The 24,886-nt window shown below is 41.3% G+C and overlaps 2 protein-coding genes across 2 annotated transcripts in view; both read left to right on the forward strand.

The window, feature by feature from the left end:
- The window catches only part of IL1RAPL2 (interleukin 1 receptor accessory protein like 2), a 1,165,568-nt gene that overhangs the window by 728,337 nt on the left and 412,345 nt on the right, over positions 1-24,886 (forward strand). The window lies entirely within an intron of this gene.
- CCDC12 (coiled-coil domain containing 12) lies at positions 19,351-23,657 on the forward strand. The gene is given in 4 exon segments (XM_077485410.1): positions 19,351-19,489; positions 23,192-23,385; positions 23,387-23,538; positions 23,540-23,657. Coding segments are annotated over 4 exon segments (603 nt in total).

Here is a 24,886-nt window from a genome sequence, read left to right on the forward strand (position 1 = left end):
GGGGGTACAAAAGTACCCCTACCATTTCACAAAGAAAGTGTAAAAAATGGTTAAATAAAACAAACACACTTTTGAAAAATTCCTTTATTAAAAATAAAAAAATAAAAAAAAGATTCCAGCGGCGGTAATCCACTCTTGCTATCCAGCGACGGACGGTCATCTCTCCAGCGATGTCTCATGTCATCCAGCGCAGCGAATCCTCCGTCCTTCTTCTGTCTCCGTGGAGGAGACACTGCAAGGATTCCGGCGGCTGACGTTTCTTAAATACGGAGGGCGGGGCCACCCGTCACCTGACCCCGCCCCCCTCTGACGCAAGGGGAAACCCGGGGTTCCCTGTGACGTAGGGGTGACCCGCACCCCTCTGATGTAACACAGGCAGGTTTCCGTTACATCAGAGGGGGGCGGGGTCACCCATACGTCACGGGGAACCCCGGGTTTCCCCTTGCGTCAGAGGGGGGCGGGGTCAGGTGACGGGTGGCCCCGCCCTCCGTATTTAAGAAACGTCAGCCGCCGGAATCCTTGCAGTGTCTCCTCCACGGAGACAGAAGAAGGACGGAGGATTCGCTGCGCTGGATGACATGAGACATCGCTGGAGAGGTGACCGTCCGTCGCTGGATAGCAAGAGTGGATTACCGCCGCTGGAATCTTTTTTTTATTTTTTTATTTTTAATAAAGGAATTTTTCAAAAGTGTGTTTGTTTTATTTAACCATTTTTTACACTTTCTTTGTGAAATGGTAGGGGTACTTTTGTACCCCCTTACCATTTCAAACAGGGGGGGGGCAGGATCTGGGGGTCCCCTTGTTAAAGGGGGCTTCCAGATTCTGATAAGCCCCCCGCCCGCAGACCTCCACAACCACCGGCCAGGGTTGTGGAGATGAGGCCCTTGTCCTCATCAACATGGGGACAAGGTGCTTTGAGGGGTCACGGACCCCCAAAGCATCCTCCCAATGTTGAGGGCATGTGGCCTGGTACGGTTCAGGAGGGAGGGGGGGCCGCTCTCTCGTCCCCCCCTCTTTTCCTGCGGCCTGCCAGGTTGCGTGCTCGGATAAAGGGTCTGGTATGGATTTTTAGGGGGAACCCCACGTCAATTTTTTTTTTAATTTGATGCGGGGTTCCCCTTAATATCCATACCAGACCTGAAGGGTCTGGTTATGGATATTTAGGGGGAACCCCACGTCAAATTTTTTCTTAAATTTGAGGCAGGGTTCCCCTTAATATCCATACCAGACCTGAAGGGCCTGGTAATTGAATTTGGGGGACCCCCACGCTTTTTTATTTATTTATTTATTTTTTTTTTTATCAATGACTTTCAATGAGTGTTCTCTGTATTACGGAGCCGACAATTCATAATAGCTGCGAGTGATTTTAAAGGACTTTTTTTCCTGCATAAATGACACTTTGTGCAGGGACAATTCTAAGCACGGGAAACATGCGCCCCTTCACAGGCATACTATAGTCACCCCCCCCCCCCCCTACGAAATTTAAAGGAATATTACACTTTTATTGTTTCACTTTAATCATTATTAAAATCACTGCTCCCGAAAAAACGTCCGTTTTTAAAACTTTTTTTTGCATTGATACATGTCCCCTGGGGCAGGACCCGGGTCCCCAAACACTTTTTAGGACAGTAACTTGCAGAATCTTTTCTCTCTGTCAAATCTTTTTTCTCTGTCGAATATTTTCTCTATATAATCTTGGACTAATAGAGGTAAGGTTAGGCACATTCGACCACAGGTTCTATAGACAGATTGTTATTGTCAGAGTCATGTCGAATCTCCTATTCTATATCGAACTGTTGTAACAATGAAAACGAAAATAAAGCATTTATTTATGTCGGATCTTTCGTTTTTCGGAATTTGTGCTTTCGTTATCGTTTGTCAAAACGAAAACGAAAATAGCTGAAATTCGGACGAAAATGCATTCGGACGAAAACGAATGCACATGTCTAAAAACCACTCCTATACAGATTTACTGTGCACATGGACACACAAACATTAGGTAGGAATCTGCAACAAACTTTAAAACTTGTTAAAATCCTTGCAATGTACATCACCCAGAGGGAAAATGTTTTTTTCTCATCAAAAGTGGAGTTATTCTGTAATCTTTAGGCCAATTCTGACATCTGCAAAAGTCTGCATTTTTTTCACCATTTTTCTTGGTAAATATATTTCTAAAGAGGCTATTGACTTTAAATTTTAATCACATGTTAGCAACAACCAATGAAATCCATACATAAAAAGAAACCAAAACAAGTAAGTTCAGAAATTGAGTTATGTGTAATAAAATAGAATGACACAGGCAAAAGTATTAAACATGCTAACTGAAATGTATTTAATGCTTCGTACAAAATCCTGTGTTGGTAATGACAGCTTCAAGATGGCTCCTGTATGGAGGAATTAGTCGCATGCATTGCTCGTGTGTGATTTTGGCCCATTTTTCCACACAGTCTTCAAATCTTGAAGGTTCTTTGGGTCTCTTCTATGAACTCTGAATTTTTTCCATAACTTTTCTACCTGATATATTCGTTCCAAGGGTAGCTACAGCACTCTATGCCTGAAGTAAATGCCCAGGTGCTCACCCACAAAGAAATTCATGTAATGCCAAAACTGGTTTAGAGGCACTCGTGGGTCTTGCAGAGGAGGAAGATCAAAAACAGTGCTTTTATTGTCAAATTGATCAAACACAATATAATGCCAATTGTTTGGTAAAGACGCTAAGCACATAGATACCAAAATCTACCTTGGGCAATGTTTTAAAGGCCTTCACAAGTTATCAGTTCCGAATTAAAAAGGAGTACTGACACTAAAATTATTTCCCTTGCTCTGACTTTCGGAACCTACAGTGCCTTGCAAAAGTATTCACCCCCCCTGGCTTTTTATCTATTTTGTTACATTACAGCCTTTAGGTCATGTTTTTTTTAATCTGAACTATATGTGGTGGATCAGAACACAATAGCCTAAGTTGGTGAAGTAAAATTAGAAAAATATATACATAAAACTATTTTCCAGAAATAAAAAAAAACTGATAATTGGCATGTGCGTATATATTCACCCCCTTTGTTATGAAACCCATAAAAAGCTCTGGTGCAACTAATTACCTTCAGAAGTCACATAATTAGTAAAATGATCTCCACCTGTGTGCAATCTGTCACATGATCTGTCATTACATATACACACATGTTTGAAAGGCCCCAGAGGCTGCAACACCTAAGCAAGAGGCACCACTAACCAAACACTGCCATGAAGACCAATTAACTCTCCAAACAAGTGACAGACAATGTTGTTGAGAAGTACAAGTCAGGTTTAGGTTATAAAAAAAATACCAATCTTTCATGATCCCTAGGAACACCATCAAATCTATCATAACCAAATGGAAAGAACATGGCAGAACGGCAAACTTGCCAAGAGATGGCCACACACTAAAACTCACAGAATGGGCAAGGAGGGCATTAATCAGAGAGGCAGCACAGAGACCTAAGGTAAATCTGGAGGAGCTGCAGAGTTCCACAGCAGAAACTGGAGTACCTGTACATAGGACGACAATAAGCCGTACTCTCCATAGAGTTGGGCTTTATTGCAGAGTGGCCAGAAGAAAGCCATTACTTTTAGCAGAGTTCCACAGCAGAAACTGGAGTATCTGTACATAGGACGACAATAAGCCGTACTCTCCATAGAGTTGGGCTTTATTGCAGAGTGGCCAGAAGAAAGCCATTACTTTCAGAAAAAAACAAAATGGCATGTTTTGAGTTTGCGAAAAGGCACGTGGGAAACTCACAAAATGTATGGAGGAAGGTGCTCTGGTCTGAGGAGACTAAAATTGAACTTTTTGGCCATCAAAGAAAACGCTATGTCTGGTGCAAACCCAACACATCACATCACCCAAAGAACACCCATCCTCACAGTGAAACATTGTGGTGGCAGCATCATGCTGTGGAGATGTTTTTCAGCAGTCAGGACTGGGAAACTGGTCAGAGTTGAGGCAAAAATGGATGATGTTAAATACAGGGATATTCTTGAGAGAAACCTGTACCACTCTGTGTTTGTGTGTATGATTTGAGGCTAGGACGGAGGTTCACCTTCCAGCAGGACAATGACCCCAAACACACTGCTAAAGCAACACTTGAGTGGTTTAAGGGGAAACATGTTACTGTGTTGTAATGGCCTAGTCAAAGCCTAGACCTCAATCCAATAGAAAATCTGTGGTCAGACTTAAAGCCTGCTGTTCACAAGCACAAACCATCCAACTGAAAGGAGCTTTTACAAGGAGGAATGGCAAAAATCCCAGTGTTAAGATGTGGCAAGCTCATAGAGGCCTATCCAAAGCGACTTGGAGCTGTGACAACTGCAAAAGGTGGCTCTACAAAGTATTGAATTTAGAGGGTGAATAGTTATGCACATTGACTTTTTCTGTTATTTTGTCCTATTTGTTGTTTGCTTCACAATAATAAAAAAAAAATCTTCAAAGTTGTGGCCATGTTCTGTGACTTAAATTATGCAAATCCTCAAACAATCCATGTTAATTCCAGGTTGTTAGACAACAAAACACGAAAAATGACAAGGGGGTGAATACTTTTGCAAGGCAGTGTACATGCCTGTGTTTTAATATTTTACTTTATTATTTTATTTAAAAAAAACGTTACATTGTATCTTTATTTTATCGCTGTTATTGCTATCACAAGGGATGAGCAACACCCCTTTTGATAGCATGGGCTTAGACAGGTCCTCTTTATGGCGAGATCTGAAGTCTGTTAGACCGCAGAGCTCTCCTCTGCCCTCCAAAGCATCTGATCAAACCAAGATCGGTTTGATCAGATGTTTGTTCAAGCTGGTAACAACTTGTATACATGAGATGGAAACTGGAAGTGATAAAATCATCACTGCTTTCTCTATCTGACATCACACAGTGGGAGGAACAACATCGGTTGTAAAGGTTAAAGGTTTTTTTTTTTTCCTTCATGCATTCTGTGCATGAAGGTAAAAAAATAAAAAAACTTCTATTATCAGAACCCACCCCCTAAATACTTACCTGAGCCCGATCTGAATCCAGCACTGTTCTCATTGGACTCTGTGAGGAGGGAAAGAGGAGCAATTGGCTCCTGTTGCTGTCAATCACATCCAGTGATGAGGGACCGGGGGCAGGGCTGAGCCATACTGTGTGTTTTAATAGACCCATACCGCATTGTTTGCTCCTGTACTATCACAGGAAAAGGCTTCCTATGGAGGCACATTGAGAAGAAAAGCCCAGGTTGCTGGCAGAAGACCCCAGAAGAGGTCCGTTGCACAGAGCAGGTGAGTATGACATGTTTGTTATTAAAAAAATAGCAAAAAACTTTCCAGTCACTTTAAATAGAATAACAGACCTCATATGCAGGCTTCTAGTTTTGAGTACACAAGGAAGTTGATTTATCAAAGGCAAATATACAGTGCATGGCAAGTGCACTTACTCAAGAGCTTAGTAAATGAGGTAAAGTTTCACTTTGCAAAGAATACTTAATCACATGCAAGGAAAATAAAAAAACTGCGTTTTTGCTTGTACATGATTGGATGATAGAAATCAACAGAGCGTCCCCTCAGATCTAAAGCAAATGCACTTGCAGTGCACAGTATATTTGCCTTATAGTAAATCAACCTCAATGTGTTCCCAACTCTCACAAATTGTTCCAATAATAAGAGATGATCAGCAAAGCCTCTGTTTCACTTAACCACTTTCAGCCCGGACCATTTTGCTGGCTTAAGACCAAACCACCTTTTGCTATTCGGCACTACGTTGCTTTAACTGAAAAATTGCGCGGTCGTGCGATGTAGCTCCCAAACAAAATTGACGTCCTTTTTTTCCCAATTTCTTTTGGTGGTATTTGCTCACCCCTGCGGTTTTTATTTTTTGCGCTATAAAAAAAAAAGCGAGTCAATTTAGAAAAAAAAACGCATTATTTTTTGCTGTAATAAATATCCCCCAAAAATATATAAAAAAACGTTTTTTCCCTCCGTTTAGGCCGATACGTATTCTTCTACATAGTTTTGGTAAAAAAAAATCACAATAAGCGATTATTGATTGGTTTGCGCAAAATTTATAGCGTTTACAAAATAGGGGATCGTTTTATGGCATTTTTATTAATATATTTTTTTTTTACTAGTAATGGCGGCGATCAGCAATTTTTATTGTGACTGCGACATTATGGCGGACACATCGGACATTTTTGACACATTTTTGGGACCTTTGTCACTTATACAGCAATCAGTGCTATACAAATGCAGTGATTCCTGTGTAAATGACACTGGCAGTGAAGGGGTTAACCGGGGGGTGGCAGTGTAGGGGTTAAGTGTGTCCTAGGGGCGTGTTACTAACTGAGGGGGGCATGGCTGTGTGTTGGTGAACACTGGTCTCTGCTCCAATTACAGGGAGCAGAGATCAGTGTCACTTGCAGAACGGGGAGATGCTGTTTACTTCCGCATCTCCCCGTTCAGCCTCTCCGTGAGTATCCCCATGGCAATCAGGTCCGCGGGACCCGCGACCGGACTCACGGGGGTCCCGACTGGCACGCGCAAATGATGGCACGGCGGCAATTTTAAATGGACATACCTGTATGCCAATTTGCTGGTCCGTGCCATTCTGCCGACGTACATCGTCGTGCACCGGTCGGGAAGTGGTTAAAGTCTCAGTTAATTCAATCTATTATGACATCAGTTAATTTATAATGTGGGAGATCTGTCCACATAAATACTTCCCTAGATTATTTTTATGGTAGTCAAAATGTGATGACAATGACTGGAAACATTTTAATAAACAGCTGTTTGAAAAAAAGGTGAACCCCTTACTGTGACCCCAAAATATGTACATGTGATACATGAAGCATAAAACGGATACTTTCTACATTCCTAAGGTTGGCTCAATAAGTGCCCAGAACTCTAGGGTAGCAATGCTTTTTTTTTGTAGCAACCCAACAGTTGTCATTCCCCAGTGTGTGAGAGGTTAGTGACCAGTGAATCTAGAAGAGCAAATCAGAATTGCTGATTGAACAGATGGGGCTGCATCATATGGAGGAAATCCCCATCCGCCCTCTGACATTTATTTAAAAGAAAGTATATTAAAAGCCCCACCGCTGAGAGGGCGTGTAATGAAATATTCATTTTTACAGAATTCATACTCCTGAAATAGATTGCTTAAGGGGCTTTAGCAGAAATAAATCTCTCTAATGGTTTTAACTGCCCATAAAGGAGCATAGGTGGCTTTAAAAGATTGTCATACGTTTTGCAGTGTTGTAGGTCGTTAGTTGATCTATGAGAAATATCACCATTAAATCTCATATTTATACACTACAATAGAATTTCAGGGAGTAGTTACACAGCATTACTGGAAGCATTTACATTTTTGAAGAAATGCAAACTTTTGAGACATTTTTTAAAATACCGATAACCCCTTTTTGTCTATACATACAGTATAGTCTTACTTACAAATACAAGAATAATTAAAAAATTGCAGTCTCTGTTCATCTAGCCATGTAGTTTGTTGCAAGTAACCTCAATAGTTCTATAACACTGTAAAAAGTATTTAACACTATGGAATGCCAGTACCTTTTATCCTTTATTAATTAAAGTTATACATTAAAGAGGAAGTAAACCCTTCCAAACAACTTGGACCTACAGGTAAGCCTAGATTAAGGCTTACCTGTAGGTCCAAGCAATATCTCCTAAACCTATATGGTTTAGGAGATATTTGCCCGAAAATGGGCACCGCTGTCTACGGCGCATGCGCCGTAGACAGCGGCGCGCAGGCGCACTAAATGCGGCAAATCCATGAATGGATTTGCCAAATTTGTCGACTCCCGTGCGCATGCGCGGGAGTGACGTCATCGCGGCTTCGCCGAGTGGCAGCGGCGGAGCTGCGAGACGCGACTCCCGTGCGCATGCGCGGGAGTGACATCATCGCGGCTTCGCCGCTCTGATTCGTCGGAGCTGCGAGACGCCACCAGCAACATGGATGCGGCGGACTACAGGGATCAGCGGCGACTTCGCTGGCTCCTGTGTCAGGTAAGTGACACATAATGAGCTACTATGCGATGCATAGTAGTCCATTATGCTTTACCTTTGCAGGGGAAAAAAGAGAAAGTAAACCCATCAGGGTTTACTTCCTCTTTAATTGGGACATACGGTATATTACCAAAAGTATCGGGGCGCCTTCCTTTACACGCACATGAACTTTATAAGCATCCTAGTCTTAGAACGTAGGGTTCAATTTTAAGTTGGCCCACCCTTTGCAGCTATAACAGCTTCAGCTCTTTTAGGAAGGCTGGCCACTAGGTTTAGGAGTGTGTCTATTGGACCATTCTTCCAGAAGCACATGCGTTAGGTCATGATTTGGTCATGATGTGGACTAGAAGACCTGGCATGCTGTCTCTGCTCTAATTCATCCCAAAGGTGTTCTTTTGGGTTGAGGTCAGGACTTGGGTTGTGCAGGCCAGTCAAGTTCCTCCACTCCAAACTCGCTCATCCATGTCTTTATGGACCTTGTTTGGGGATGGCCCCTACTTATTCCAACATGACTACGCACCAGTGCACAAACTGTTCCCACAAAGTTGGGAGCATGAAATTGTTCAAAATGTCTTGGTATGCTAAAGCCTTAAGAGTTCCGTTCACTGGAATTAAGGGGCCAAGTCCAACCCTTGAAAAACAACCCCACACCATAATTCCCTTCCACCAAATGATTTGGACCAGTACACAAAACAAGGTCCATAAAGGCATGGATGAGCGAGTTTGGGGTGGAGGAACTTGACTGGCCTGCAACTGACCTCAACCCGATAGAACACCTTTGGTTTGAATTAGAGTGGAGACTGCGAGCCAAGCCTTCTTGTCCAACATCAGTGCCTGACCTCACAAATGCGCTTTCGGGAAGAATAAACAAACATACCCATAGACACACTCCTAAACCTTGTGGATAGCCTTCCCAGAGGAATGGAAACTGGTATAGCTGCAAAGGGTGGGGCAACTCAATTATTGAACCCTATGGACTAAGACTGGAAAGCCATTAACCTTTTTCGCTGCCAGAGCCAATTTTTGCATTTGTTGCACACATTTAAAAAATGATTTTCGCCCTGAAGATTACACAAAACCCCCAAACATTATATATTTTCTGAAAGCACTCTAGAGAATAAAATAGTGGTAGTTACAATTTTTTGTCACACGTTATAACCGCAAAGTTCTAAGGAATGCAAATGCATATAAAAAACACACTAAAATGAATTTTAATGCAATAAACTACCCAGGTAGGTTTTTTTTTTGGGGGTAAAATATAAAATACACGGTTGCACCCAGTAAATAGATACTCAACAGGTCTAACCTTAAATTTGTGTGAGCCTGTGAAATGGTAACAAATGTCAGTGCCCTATATTTTCTATAGGCAACACTTTAGTGTAATGGAGGTGGTCTGGTGTAAGAATTATTGCTCTCCCTCTGGTGTGCGTAGCAATATTTAACATGTGTATTTCAATCAACATTTTCACATGTATGCATCCCCAATGCATGCATTTAGTTTTGTATGTGTGTATATGTGGGGGGGCATCAACATTTTTTTTATGGGGGGGGGAGTTTATGTGCTTGGGTGTAACCTTATTTTTTGGGGAAAAAAGGTATATACTTTTTTTTCCTTGCATAGGGGACACAAAGTCCCCTATGTGATGTTGTTTAGGTGACAGGTTCTCCTTAATGAGACATGCAGATCTCCTTTGGGCTCCACTGAATGTTTTGCAATGCAGATTGCATTGTATAACATATTTTCCCAGCTAGACTAGCCAGGGACACCGAGAGTTTGACCTGAAAGTGACATCAGAGACGTCACTTTCTGGGTAACAGGAAGGGAAGCAGAGCGGATGTGTGTCCACTCTTCTCCTTCCCCTCCAGCCACCGGCACCCGCCATCTCTCTCCTAGGCCTGCAGATGGGCAAGCGGAGCGTGGAAAGCATGGCAGGGCACTTTGGGGGGGGGGCACCAGTACCAGGGGTGTGTGGGTGCGAGCAATTGGGTGGCAGTGCTGCCACCCGAATGTCTTCACCCATAATCCCAGAGGCTTCAGCCTCCAAATTGTGAGTTAGACCCCCCCACACTGTCGTACGAACCTGGCAATGAAAGGGTTAAATAAAGTTCATGTGCGTGCAAAGGCAATTGTCCCAATACTTTTGGTAATATAGTGTATTTATAAAGAAGTGAATATGACATTCACCAGCGATTCACTGCAGATGAATCTTCATGGTAATGTGTTTGAAATTACAGTGATTGATTTACCTGTTGGGAATGTTTCGTAAATGTTCCATTCTCTGCTTTAAAAATAGACCCGATATTTGCAGTGTGACTGGAACATGCAATAGAACCAAGTGGTGTAAAATCAAATATGGGAAAATATTTCAAGAGAGTAATTGTGAATAAAGTAAGGCCACAGACTCAAATTAAGGCATGGCAGATGGTCCTCATTACTTCATCTGGAATACTAAATCTTAGGGCATTATTATGTTTGGTCATCTCTCCTGTATGAGCACAAAGAGCAAGCTGGACCAAACCTTCCTTCCTTTCTACAGAGTAACTTTGCATTAACTATAGGACTGCTTTGTATTCAAGATATACCTTTTTTTGTTGGGAAAAATACTGTTGATGTGTATTGTGACATGTCAAGAATTTATTCATGCAGATTTTTTTTAACACGTATGTATAATCATTTTTATATTTTCGACACCGTAGGGAAGGTTTAAAACCCATGTCAGTTTTTTTTTTATTTATTTTTTTGTGCCCTATTAGGTATGTTTCAAAGGGTTGTAAAGTCAGAAGGTTTTATCTTAATGCTTTCTATGCATTAGGATAAAAAGCTTTCTGTGTGTAGCAGCCCTCCGAATACTTACTTGAGCCCCATCTCTGTCCAGCAATGTCTACAAGTGTCTCGGCCATCTGGGACTCTCCTTCTTGATTGGCAGAGACACAGCACTAGCATCATTGGCCCCTGCTGCTGTCAATTAGTCAGTTAGCCAATCAAAAGAGGGGGGGCAGGGCCGAACCACAGCTCCATGTCTGAATGGACACACAGAGCTGGAGCTTGGCTTGGGTGCCCCCATAGCAAGCTGTGGGGGGAGGAGCCAGGACCCAAAAAAAGGAGGATCTGGGCTGCTCTGTGCAAATCCACTACACAGAGCAGATAAGTATGACATGTTTGTTATTTATATATATATATATATATATATATATATATATATATATATATATATAAAAAACAAGACTTTACAATCACTTTAACCTAAGTTTTTCAATTGAATATGTTGCATCATCACAGGATGGTACTGTGGATGCATGTACAAGTATTAAAGTGCCACATCCTCTCTAATCCCAAAACTAGGCAAAGTGCAACAATCATGGACTTTATAGGCACCACAACAGAAATTTATGAAAATATAACAACTTTTATTTATGTATACTTAAAAAACAGGTGATGGCTAAAAACACATAGATCAACATGATCAGCTTAATCTACTATTGGGTTCAACAGACCCACTTCGATCCAGGGAGAGTGTTCACACATCAGCCATGGGTTAGAGGGCTGTAGGTGTCCATAAAAGATTGGCGTATTGGCGTAGCTTTTAGAAACAAGACATGTTTCGCAGTGAACCGCTTCCTCGGAAGGTTGAGCAAATATTCTATATTTATGAAAATACAAAATGAAAATGAGTACAAATCATATACATATACTAAATACCTATGATAGCAATAGTTAATTTCCCTGATTGATGCCATAACCAGTAACATCCCAAAGTGCAGACAAGATGGTGCAGTGGATGTGGGGACACCATGTGGGGACACCATGATAAACGCAAACCACCACCGGGGAAAATACCGAGGGCTCCAATAGTATCTAGAAAAAGACTACCCAGGAAAAAAACCTGATCAAAATTGTCATTCTGAGAATAAACAGGAGTAGAAGGGAAAAGGGGGGGTGTAAAAAAATAACATAAGAGGGAGCGAGAAAGGAGAAAAAAGCCACAAAGAACCCCTACAATGCAAGACACAAAAAAGCTGGATGGACATAGGAGTTAACTTTTTTTCCTGCTGGTGAAACAAGAAGTTAGGGGAAGTATTTACAATGTAAGTGCAATTCCAGATTTAGAAAAGTGTCCCCATTAGAACATTCCCTTTCACCTCCTCTTCTCATGACAAGTGTAAAATGTTCGATTTGAAATCACTTTCTGGCGCTGGGACAATTAAAACCGAGATATATAGAGAGAATCTGCCCATTACCAACATGGGCAGCAATGAAAATTAGTTGGGGCTATACAAGCTGTGGGTGTACATACGCTATATCTTACTGAAAGGTCTGCTTTAAATACAACTCTTGTTTACATTTTTATAGACAGTGATTAGCTCAGATTGGCCATCTAGCATTTCATGCAGTGGCATGAAAGACTTCTGTTTCTGAGAGCATTTGTGAACTATTGAGATCCTTTAACTGCTCAAGGACCGCCTCACGTTGATGTACGTTGGCAGAATGGCACGGCTGGGCACAAGCACGTACAGGTATGTTGGCCTTTAAGTGCCCAACCGTGGGTTGTGCACTGCCGCCGGCGCACTCACGACTCGGTCCTGAGCTCCGTGACCATGACCATGGGACCCGCGGACCACAGAGCTGAAGAACGAGGAGAGGTAAGTGTAAACAAACCTCTCCTCGTGCTTCCTAGTGAGCCTGTCACTGATCGTCTGTTCCCTGTCATAGGGAAAGATGATCAGTGACGTTACATGCCAAGCCATGCCCCCCTACAGTAAAAAAAAACACACACACACACACTTAACCCCTTCACTGCCCCTAGTGGTTAACTCCTTCACTGCCAGTGACATTTTTACAGTAATCGGTGCATTTTTAAACGCACTGATCGCTGTATTAATGCCAATGGTCCCAAAAATGTGTCAAAAATGTCCAACGTGTCCACCATAATGTCACAGTCACAATAAAAATTGCTGATCGCCGCAATTACTAGTAAAAAAAAAATATTAATAAAAATGCCATAAAACTATCCCCTATTTTGGAGACGCAATAATTTTTGCACAAACCAATCAATAAATGCTTATTGCGATTTTTTTTACCAAAAATATGTAGAAGAATACGTATCGGCCTAAACTGAGGGAAAATAATGTTTTTTTATATATTTCTGGGGGATATTTATTATAACAAAAAGTAAAAAATATTGAATTTTTTTCAAAATTGTCGCTCTATTTTTGTTTATAGCGCAAAAAATTAAAACCGCAGGGGTGATCAAATGCCACCAAAAGAAAGCTCTATTTGTGGGAAAAAAGGACACCAATTTTGTGTGGGAGCCACATTGCACGACTGCGCAATTGTCAGTTAAAGCGACACAGTGCCGAATCGCAAAAAGGGGCTTGGTCCTTTAGCTGTAAAATGGTTCGGGGCTTAAGTGGTTAAGGGTTGCATGGCCCCTTATAGCACCGAAAAAGTATAAGGCTAAAAAAAACAACCACTCATACACATTATTCTGTTGGACCGCGTTACTGTCCGGTTGTTAGAAATAGTGTTGTGCTTAAAAATTCATGCATCACTAGGCTTTATAAACATTGGCCACTTATGCCTTGTACACATGGTCGGACATTCCAACCACAAAATCCGTCTGATTTTTTTTGACGGATTTTGGCCGAAACTTGTGTTGCATACACACAGTCGGACAAAGTTGTCGGAAAATCGGATCGTTCGGAATGAGGTGACGTTCGTTGAGTACGACGGGACTATGTAGAAGCTAGTAGCCAATAGCTTTGGTCTCGTAATTTAATCTGAGCATGCGTGTCGGAATTCTCTACAAATGATCGGAAAAAGTCCGATTGGATTTTGTTGATGTAAAATTTGAGATCCAGCTCTCAAACTTTTTCCGTCGGAATTTCAGACTGAAAAAGTCCGATAGAGCCCACACACTATTGGATTTTTGGACAACATAATCCGATCTGACTTTTTCCATCTGAATTTCCGACCGTGTGTACAGGGCATTAGACATAGGTGGAGCTGAGTGTTTTATATGCTAGGGCTGCTTCTCAACCACAGTCCATTACCGTACAGCAATAGCATGCATATGTAAATGTCATCCAGTTTCAGTGTTCTGGTAACTGATGGACTTGGATTTTCCTTTCCAAATAAAATCAAATAACAATGCTAAAAAAGGCATTCAGCCAGGCATTTATAAGGTCCCTGCTCAAAAGAGCTTACAATGACCATAAATCATTTACTATACAAATAAGATTACAGAAATAACACCATTTAGAAAAATGAGTAACACTAAGAACAAGTCTATAAATGCATTATAGTGTGCATGCATAATGACATTTCTGTGGGATTGCTGTTTACACACATCGGATTATTGCTGTGCTTCCTCTTAGGCGGAGAAATGTTTGACATCGCTATAACAGGTTATTTAGTATGGACAGTAATTTCTTTCTCAGTATCTTGCAGAGAATTATGTACAGTGGTAAAGTGTTTATCTGTAAATGGTCTGTTTTTTTTTATTTTTATTTTTTAAAGGCTAAAATACATAGACCGCAGGTTATAATTTTAAGACCTGTTCAAGTATAAATTAATTCTAGGAATTGTTTCATAAAAACTGAATCATATAATGTCACCAATTTAGTTGGCCCTGATATACTTTCCAAACAACTTTCCAATAAGCCACGCATTTGTTAGTCCCTGGCCCTCATTGTTGGGTACTGGTCCCCCACATGCATCCTAGTGGAGTACAGACTTTTTATTGAAATGATTAAAGATAAAAGGTGAGCACAGACTCCCTAAAAATAGGTTGGGGCTCATTTACTTAAGGCAAATATACTGTGCGCTTGTTCAAGATCTTGGTAAAGGAGGGGAAGTTGTGCTGATTTCTATCATCCAATCATGTGCAAGCAAAAATGTTGTTTTTTTTCTATTTTCCATGCATGTGATTGGGGATTCTTTGTAAAGTGAAGCTTTACCTCATTTACTAAGCTCTGGAGCAACTGTAATTGCAGTACACATTATATTTTCCTTTAGTAAATCAACCTCTATGTATTCATTTAAATAGTATTTCCACAAATGTTGAACTGCCTATTCTTCAGTTAGATGGTTAGTCTATGACCTGTTATACAGATGACACATTATCTTTAAAGTGAACCTGTTCCTTAAATCCAAACTCCAGGCAGGTATGACATTACACCAATAATACAGGTATTTGCACGTCAAAATACCATAGAATGTATTTAAAATGCAACTAGTGTAAGTAACTGAAATGGGCTTGCTAGCAGCCTTTTGTAAATCCCCTGGGAGAGGGAGTGTCAGCACTAGAAGACAATTAGGTGAGATTAATGCATATACAGTGGGTGTAGAAAAAAAAATCACTCTTCTTTAAAATAATCACATTTTGTTGCATTGAAGCCTGAAATAATTTTTGTTTTATCCAGCTGCATTTACTCGGTGCAATTTATAACATCCAAGTGAAAGATGAATCACCAACATGTCATAAAAAAAAAAAGTCAAAAACAGAATTGGAAAAAGGATCAACCACTTATGTCAGTATTTTCTTGAACCACCTTTTGCTTTAATTACAGCCTTTAGTCTGTTGTGATATGTCCCTTCTAACTTTGTAAATCTAGACTTTGCAATATTTTCTCACTCTTCTTTGCAGAACTGCTTAAAGGGGTTGTAAAGTTAAATGTTTTTTCACCTTAATGCATTCTATGCATTAAGGTGAAAAAATATCTCACAGTGCCGGCATCCCCAGCCCCCCCGTTTTACTTACCTCACCCCTCGAAAGTCCTGCGCTCGCCCCGCCATCCTCTTCGCCGCTCAGCCTGGCCGCTGATTGGCTGGAGTGGATGGATTGAAGGCAGTGCAGCCATTGGCTCGCGCTGCTGTCAATCACATCCAATGACGCGGTGAGCCAGGGGGCAGGGCCGTGTGATACAGCGAGCGGCTATAGCCGCCGGCTGTATCATGGGAGCGCGCCCGCAGGTGCTTCTCACCATGTGAGGGAGCTTGCATGAACGTGAGAAGTACCTGCGGGAAGAAGCAGAGACAGCCGCCGAGGGACCCTAGAAGAGCAGGTTCGGGGCCACTCTGTGCAAAAGGAGCTGCACAGTGGAGGTAAGTATAACATGTTTGTTATTTTAAAAAAATAAAAAAAATTACTTTACAATCCCTTTTAAGTTCAGTTATATTTAATGGTGACTGACTGTGGACTGCAGTCTTCAAGTCATTCCACAGATTTTCAATGGGGTTTAAGTCTGGGCTCTGACTAGGCTAATTCACCTTTTTCTCCTTCATCGACTGTGTGGCCATTTTTTGCTGGGTGCTTTGTTAGGGTCATTGTCATGTTGGAAGGTAAATCTTCTTCTCATTTATAACTTTCTAGCAGAGGGCAGCAGATTTTCCTCAAGAATTTGATAGTATTTCGCCCCATTTTTGCAGAGAAACAACCCCATAACAGGATATTATCACGCCCATGCTTTACTGCAGAAATGGGGTTATTTGGATGGTGAGCTGTATTGGATTTCTGCCAGACATACCATTTGGTGTTGAGGCCAGATAATTCAATTTTAGTCTCATCTGACTGTAAGGCCTTTTTCCGTGTGGCCTCAGACTCTAAAAGGTAAGTTTTGGCAAAGCTCTGTCGTGACTGCATGTGGCCTTTCTTGAGGAGTGGTTTGTTTCTTGCAACCCTCCCATACAAGCCACTATTGTCGAGAATTTGTTATATTGTTGTCACATGCACACAATGATCACCCTTTGTCATAATTTGCTGCAACTGCTTCAGAGTTACTGTGGCCCTCTTTGTAGCCTCTATGACCGGTTTCCTCCTGGCTCTTTCAGCCAGTTTGGAGAAAAGTCCTGATCCAGGAAGAGTCTGTTTTGTACCAAACACCTTCCACTTCCAAATTGTAGACTTCACTGTGCTTCTAGACATCGATAACGATTTTGAAATGTTTTTGTATCCATCTCTTCATGTGTGCCTGTCCACAACTATATACCAGAGACCTTTTGACAGTGCCTTGCCACCCATAGTTGATTGTTTGCCTCAGTTGCACTCCCAGATAATAAAAAGCTCCAGGAAAGCTCTTTTCATGCTGGTCTAATTGAAATGACCACAGTTGAAAGTCAAATGGCTTTGTGTGTCATTGAGAAGGTGATTAGCTACACCTGATTGGGATTACAAGTCCTTTTTAGGAGGGGGGTGATCCCTTTTCCAACTCTGTGACTCTTTTCTGTTTTTTTTTTTTTCCTAACATGGTGTTATTTTTCACTTGGATGTTATAAGTTGCACTGAGTAAATACAGCTGGATAAAACAAAAACTGTCTCTAATGCCACGTACACACGATCGGAATTCTTGTCGGAAAAAGCTCTGACGGTTTTCCCAACGGAATTCAGCTCAAGCTGTCTTGCCTACACACGGTCACATAAAATTCCGATAATTTATAACGTGGTGACGTGCAACACGTACGACGTGACTAGAAAAAGGAAGTTCAATAGCCAGTAGCCAATAGCTTCTGTCTCGTAGTTGAATCTGAGCATGCGTGATTTTTGGCGTGTCGGGATTGCATACACACGGTCAGAATTACCGATAGAAAGTTTTTCCATCTGGAAAATTGAGAACATGCCATCAATTTTTGGCTGACGGAAATTCGGACAGCTAAATTCCGATGGAGCATACACACGGTCGCATTTTCCGATGAAAAGCTCTCATCGGTATTTTACTGGCCGGAATTCCTATCATGTGTACGTGGCATGACTTCTATTCAGGCTGCAAAGCAATAACATGTGATTATTTTAAAGGGGGTGATTCTTTTCTATACCCACTGTATGCTGACAATGAATTTGCTGACAGGAGAGCAGAGTGATGTCTTATCAGTATTCCGCTGCCACTTCACTGCCTACTCATGGGCTGGAGACAGTCAGATGACTAAGCTATATTGCTCAATAGCCCATTATCACTAGGTGTGGTTACCTGGGTTATTCTGCATTAAAAAATGCAAGTAACTGCAGTGACATGCAGAAAATAATAATTTTCTCTGTGCCGTGATTAGGCCAGAATGCAGTGTTACACTGCGTTCCAGAGAAGTGCGTGATATGCAACGTGTTTCCATGATCTCACGCTACTCTGCTCGGTCCTGCATGTAAACTGCACAGAATTGCACGGCACAGTAGATGTTGAAGCCTCCAGTACTCATTGGTTATTGGGTAGCTTACTAATGCAGTGCAAATGGAACATTGAAAAGGTGAACTGCCTGCACTTAAGCAGTAGTAAATGTACAATTTAATTGTGGATACAGACATACTTGCCGTTGAGTCAAGCTACAAAATAGGCCCTCTCTAGATTTCTTTTTTTATTTTATTTTTTATCAAAATGCCTTAAGAGGGGAGAAAACTTGTTTTACTGATTTATAAAAAAAAAAAAATGTATTGTTATATTAGCCCTATATTACCTGTTATTATTTATGGCAAATTCATTTACACTCCCTAACTCAGCGTTAGCTTTGCTATTTGTTTTGCCGTATTGAAAGTGCTGCTTTACATTTGTAGTCATTTTCCACTGTGTGAAAATGGTTTAAGCACGATCCCCTACAGAGCCTTGATTCAGATAGGATTATTTAACCAGCTGACAAATCTTGGATTGAATTTTGTCACACACTCTGAACTCCTCAGGCGCCTTAATTTGGAGCTTTTCTATATGCGTGACAGTTCTATAAATCTCTATTCTGAAGGAGCAATTACTTTCCCTTGTGTCAGTGATGTTCATCAAGTGCTTAAATTGTCATTTTTAAATTAGATTTGTGTACACAACACATTGCAGGTTATACACCCTTTTAATCTAATAACCAGTCTGTATTTCTGTCATCCTGTTAGCTTTAAGCGATTGTACTTCCAAGCTATGATTTTATGGCAATTTTTTCAGTTGGATGTTCTAGAATGAACCAGGTAAGGGTGTATTCCATGCTTGCTTTTACAGAACATTTAAAGTGGGGTTCCAGCGACCATTCCTATTTATTTTTTTTGCAGTCATTAAGATACATGTAAAATCATAAATACACTCACTGTTTTTTTTTTGTTTTTTTTGCTGTTGCTGTCCGTTTTTCGTTTTAAATAAATATTTATAAAAAAAGATTGTGGCCATTCCCATCTTACTTGTGGGCATGTGAAGCGCACAAGCATGGATTTCCTGGATATGGTGAATGCTGAGCTCCCAGCATTCACGCTATTTCCCGCGCATGCTCAGTGTTTACAGTGGGCAGCGCTGTAAACTTGAGGGGTTGCCATCACAACGGTGGTGGCGAAATCCCGCGATAACTTGCGGCAGGCATCCGCAATGACTTCTGGGAATAATGACAGGTGCTCCCAGGAGACATTGCTCGACAAGAGGAAATTATGTGATATCTGCAGATTACCTGCCCATATCCGCAGAGAGCTGAGACAGGAAGCAGAGGAGGACTTCTGCAAAAACACAGGTACAAAAGAAAAAACAAAATATCAATTTATTACTGTATAGATTTATGGCATATAATTAAACAAAACATGTTAAATGAGGTGGAGCTCCGCTTTAATCCTCTAGAAAATGCTCTTAACTAAAATTATTGTGGAACTTCAGACAAATATTATAAAGCACTATTTTATACTGTTATGCGTTCATTCAAAATACAATAATTGCGTTGTTACATTTTGCTGATACAACTGTCTAAAATCTTTCTGTATGTTGGGAGGTTATGTCCTGTCAGCCAATTTCTCTTTATTGCATTGGATACTGCTGCAAATCTAATGTTATTTTGGGAGCTGAATGAGGAATGTTTAGGGAACCTATAATGAAAGTGGGAGAGGGCGGGGGTCTCATAAGTGTCATAACAGATATTCAATATCCAATGAGCAGGCAAATGACACAGGGATAAAGAATAAAATTTTTAACCACTTGCCGCCCACCCTATTGGCAAATGACGGTGGCAAAGTGGTTTCAAAATCCTGACCGGACGTCATATGACGTGATCAGGATTTTGAGCCGCTGCTCGAGTTCCCGCCTGTGCCACCTATCAGTGCCCACCTGTGCCACCTATCAGTGCCTATCCATGCCCATCTGTGCCGCATATCCATGCCCAGCTGTGCCGCCTATCCATGCCCATCTGTGCCGCCTATCCATGCCAATCGGTGCCAGCTATCAGTGCCAATTTGTGCCACCTCTCAGTGCCCATCTGTGTCGCCCATCAGTGCCACCTATCAGTGCCACATATCAGTGTCCATCAATGCCACCTCATCAGTGCCACTTCATTGGTGCCCATCAGTGCCGCCTTATCAGTGCCCATCAGTGTAGCCCCATCAGTGCCCATCAGTGAAGGAGAAAACATACTTATTTACAACGTTTTGAAACTGAAACAAAAAAAAACATATTTTTTTTCAAATTTTTCTGTATTTTTTTATTTGTTTAGCAAAAAATAAAAACCGTAGAGGTGATCAAATACCACCAAAAGAAAGCTCTATTTGTGGGAAAAAAATTATAAAAATTTCATTTGGGTACAGCATAGCAAGACCGCACAATTGTCATTCAAAGTGCGACAGCGCTGAAAGCTCAAAATTGGTCTAGGCAGGAAGGTGTTTAAGTGCCCGGTATTGAAGTGGTTAAAATTGTATCATCTTTGCTATACAGTGTGGTAGAGTGTAGTAGAGATGTCTGAATCTCATCCGTATAACACCTGCAATATACAAACCCACTTGGAAATCAAACATTGGCTCACTAGCTGTTGCAAAGTATGTGCTCAAATTTAAAATTACATCTAACCTTAGTGCCAGTTGTCAGTTTTTTCAAAAATTTGATTATTCAATGGACTTATTTGTCACTCTGGAGGAATGCTTGTTTTTATGAAGTATGGAAACCTTGGTAACCACATGCAAGGATGTAGACCACAGTTCCTCGTGGTATATGGTAGATATTCAGCTGTAAATGCTTGGCATATTGAGAAGAAGATATTCTACCATATTTTAACCAGAGGAGATGTCCAGGCTAACAGGGAGGGAAACCTTATTTCAGTAAAGGTTCCAGTGGTCAGAAATGTAGAGCAGTTGCTCATGTTATGTAATTGGTGCCCAGTCATGTAGAGACCCAAATGGCATAAAGCAGTATCTCAATAAACTAGAAAAGATGCTTGGGGATAGATGAACGGATGTTTATCTGTGCTGTTAAAAACTGGAACTGTATTGCTTAATGTATATAATAAATGCCCAATTTTAGAGAAGCTTCACCCTTATCCTAAAATTTAAAACAAAGGCACCTTTAGAAATGTTTAGTAATGGCAATCACATTTAGTAATTAAAGTAAAAATAAAAACACAAGGATATTAATTGTCTATCACATGTGGGATACATTTATTATGTTTATAGAGTTGTATAGTTTATTATATGAAGGTCGCTATACAATAAAAAGGACCAGGGGGAGACACTATTGAAATAAGAACCATATTTATTGGTGTATAACACGAGCCAGCGTATAACACTCACCCCAAATTTAGGAGGGAATTTAAAAGAAAAAAACTTTTAGGAGGGAAGTTTAAGGAAAAAAACTTACATTTAAATGCCCATCAATGCAGCCTTGTCAGTGTCATTTGCAGCCTTGCATTGCAGCCTTGTCAGTCATTTGCAGCCTTGCATTGCAGCCTTGTCAGTCATTTGCAGCCTTGCATTGCAGCCTTGTCAGTCATTTGCAGCCTTGTCAGTCATTTGCAGTCTTGCATTGCAGCCTTCCATTGCAGCCTTGTCAGCTATTTGCAGCCTTGTCAGCTATTTGCAGGCTTGTCTGTGTCTTTGCCATTTCCGAAAGCTGCAGAGAGCGGCCAAATGTGGCCGAAAATAGCAGAGAACGGCCAAAAAATACCTGAAAGCCGCCAAGATCGGCAGAGAAGGTTAGGAATGGCGGGGGAACTGCGTATAACACGCACCCCCGATTTCCCCCTGATTTTAGGGGGAAAAAAGTGCGTGTTATACGCCGATCAATACGGTACATAAACATGTGTACCTGCTGAAGTGTAACTAGTCCTATGATATACTTTGTTTCTGTGAAAGTAATTCATTGTAGGTAATTGTTTGAGAGCAGATTGATGTGTATAGCCAGGCTCTGAGTATTCGTATGTGAGATCTGATCCACATACTTCCATTTTGTTGGCCTGTTGAACATTTGCTAGCTCTGTAAAACCTTTAGGCTGTCTATCATGACATTTCCTATTTTAACCTAGCTTGCATAAAGAAAATTGTTATATATTACCAATTGTCAGTGCAATGTTTATGTACTGGCTGCTTTCAAATACAGTACAACCTGGCATGTGAGTTAATTAGCTTGTTGTGCCAAATCTGAGAGTGACAAGCTTGTAGAACAAATTGAATTGTTAGTGCCAACAATACATGAGAAAAAATGTCAGTTGCTTCTAAAACCTTTTAAACTTTTAAAAGCCAAAACTTCATGAAAATATACTTTGTTAGACAAAAACAATTCAGATATGCTTTGCGTTTATTTTTATTATTTTTATTATAGGTATTTATATAGAGCCATCAATTTACTCAGCACCTTGACATATATATTTTGCATTCACGTCAGTCTCTGCCCTCAAGGAGCTTAAAATCTAAGGTTCCTAACTTACATTCAGATACTAGGGTGAAATTAGACAGGAGTCAATTAACCTCCCAGCATGTCTTTGGAGTCTGGGAGAAAATCGGCGTACCCGAAGGAAACCCACGCAGACACAGGGAGAATGCAATCTTCGGGCAGGTAGTTCCATGGTTGGGATTCAAACCAAGGGCCCTAGTGCTGCTAGGCGGAGTGCTAACAATTTAGCAAACCTGTTATTTTCATCTGTAGAAGTAGATCTATCATGAGAGTCGTGTAGAAAATGACTTGACTGCACAATATCCAAAAATTTTTGATTGGAAGCGAGGCGAGACAAGTTAATCTTTATTTTGTAATCATGAATCTTTGCTATTGGCTATGACCGCAGTAAGGCCATATTGCTGCTTTATAAATGGAACTAGTTTATGTACTTTCAAGGCTGCAACAACAACATTGTCTAGTCAAAGTTTCAAGGCAGACACCCAGACCTTTATTATCATGTTTTTTTTGTTGAAATGGACACTGCAGCTCTGCCTTCGTGCGTGGTGACGTCACTGGCGCTGAGTTGCAGATACTGAGCGTGGTGGATTGTGGGAAGATGGAGTGCAGTGTGGGGAGGCTGGAGGAGGAACAAGAAGGAGAGATTGTTGCAGCGGAGGAGGGGAGGATCTTCCGGAGGAGAAGGTGGAAGAGTGACACAGGGAGCTGAAGCTGAAGAACTACACCCCACAGGATGAGGTGCTCAAAGAGCGGCAAGTAGCTTCCGGCCAAACCTATTCCAGTGGAGGAAAAAGTTAAAGAGCATCTGGAAGCAGCCAACCTGGAGCCAATTATAGAGAAAGTTGATCTGACTAATTTGGCTCCAAGGAAACCGGACTGGGACCTGAAGAGAGACATTGCTAAGAATTTGGAGAAGCTGGAGAAGGACACAGTGGGCCATCGCAGAGTTAATAAGGGAGAGGTTAAAGGGACAGGAGGACAGGAGGAGAACCTGGCAACGGCTTTCCCGGGAGCAACACCATCTTTATTCTACATAGAGAGAAAAGATTTGACATAGAGAGAAAAGATTCGACATTATAGAGACAATAGCAAAAAAGGTTGAATGTGCCTAACCTAACTCTATTAGTCCAAAATTATTCGACATAGAGAGAAAAGATTTGACATGAAGAATCGACAAAGAAGTCTTCGCGTGTGGAAATTTATGTATACACTGAGCAAAATTATAAACGCAACACTTTTGTGTTTGCCCCTATTTATCATGAGCTGAACTTAAAGATCTAGGACTTTTTCTATGTACATAAAAGACCTATTTCTCTCAAATTAGGTTCACAAATCTGTCTAAATCTGTGTTAGTGAGCATTTCTCCTTTGCCAGATAATCCATCCACCTTACAGGTGTGGCAGGCATATCAAGATGCCGATTAGACAGCATGATTATTGCACAGGTGTGTCTCAGACTGGCCACAATAAAGGCCCACTCTAAAATGTGCATTTTTACTGTATTGTGGGGTCCGGGGGGTCCGAAAACGAGTCAGTATTTTGGTGTGACCACCATTTTCCTCATGCAGTGCAGCACATCTCCTTTGCATAGAGTTGTTGATCAGGTCGTTGATTGTGGCCTGTGGAATGTTGGTCTATTCCTCTTCAATGACTGTGCGAAGTAGCTGGATATTGGCAGGAGCTAGAACACGCTGTCATATACACCAATCCAGAGCATCCCAAACATGCTCAATGGGTGACGTGTCCAGTGAGTATCCTGGCCATGCAAGAACTGGTATGTTTTCAGCTTCCAGAAATTGTGTACCAATCCTTGCAACATGGGATTGTGCATTATCATACTGCAACATGAGGTGATGGACACAGCAATAGATTTCAGGATCTCGTCACAGTATCTCTGTGCATTCAAAATGCCATCAATAAAATGTACCTGTGTTCGTTGTCCGTAGCATACGCCTACCCATACCATAACGCCACCGCTACCAAGGGCCACTCTATCCACAATGTTGACATCAGCAAACCACTCACCCACATGACGCCATACACACTGTCTGCCATCTGCCCTGTACAGTGAAAACCGGGATTCACGAGTGAAGAGAACACCTCTACAAAGTCTGTTACGACGATAAACTGCAGTCAGGTCGAGACCTCAATGAGGACGACGAGCATGCAGATGAGCTTCCCTGAGACGGTTTCTGACAGTTTGTGCAGAAATTCTTTGGTTATGCAAACGGATTGTTGCAGCAGCTGTTCAGGTGGCTGGTCTCAGA

This window comes from Lithobates pipiens, unplaced genomic scaffold (assembly GCF_037356315.1).
Source record: "Lithobates pipiens isolate NorthernLeopardFrog02 unplaced genomic scaffold, aLitPip1_a1.2 Scaffold_1, whole genome shotgun sequence".
Taxonomy (NCBI): Eukaryota; Metazoa; Chordata; class Amphibia; order Anura; family Ranidae; genus Lithobates; species Lithobates pipiens.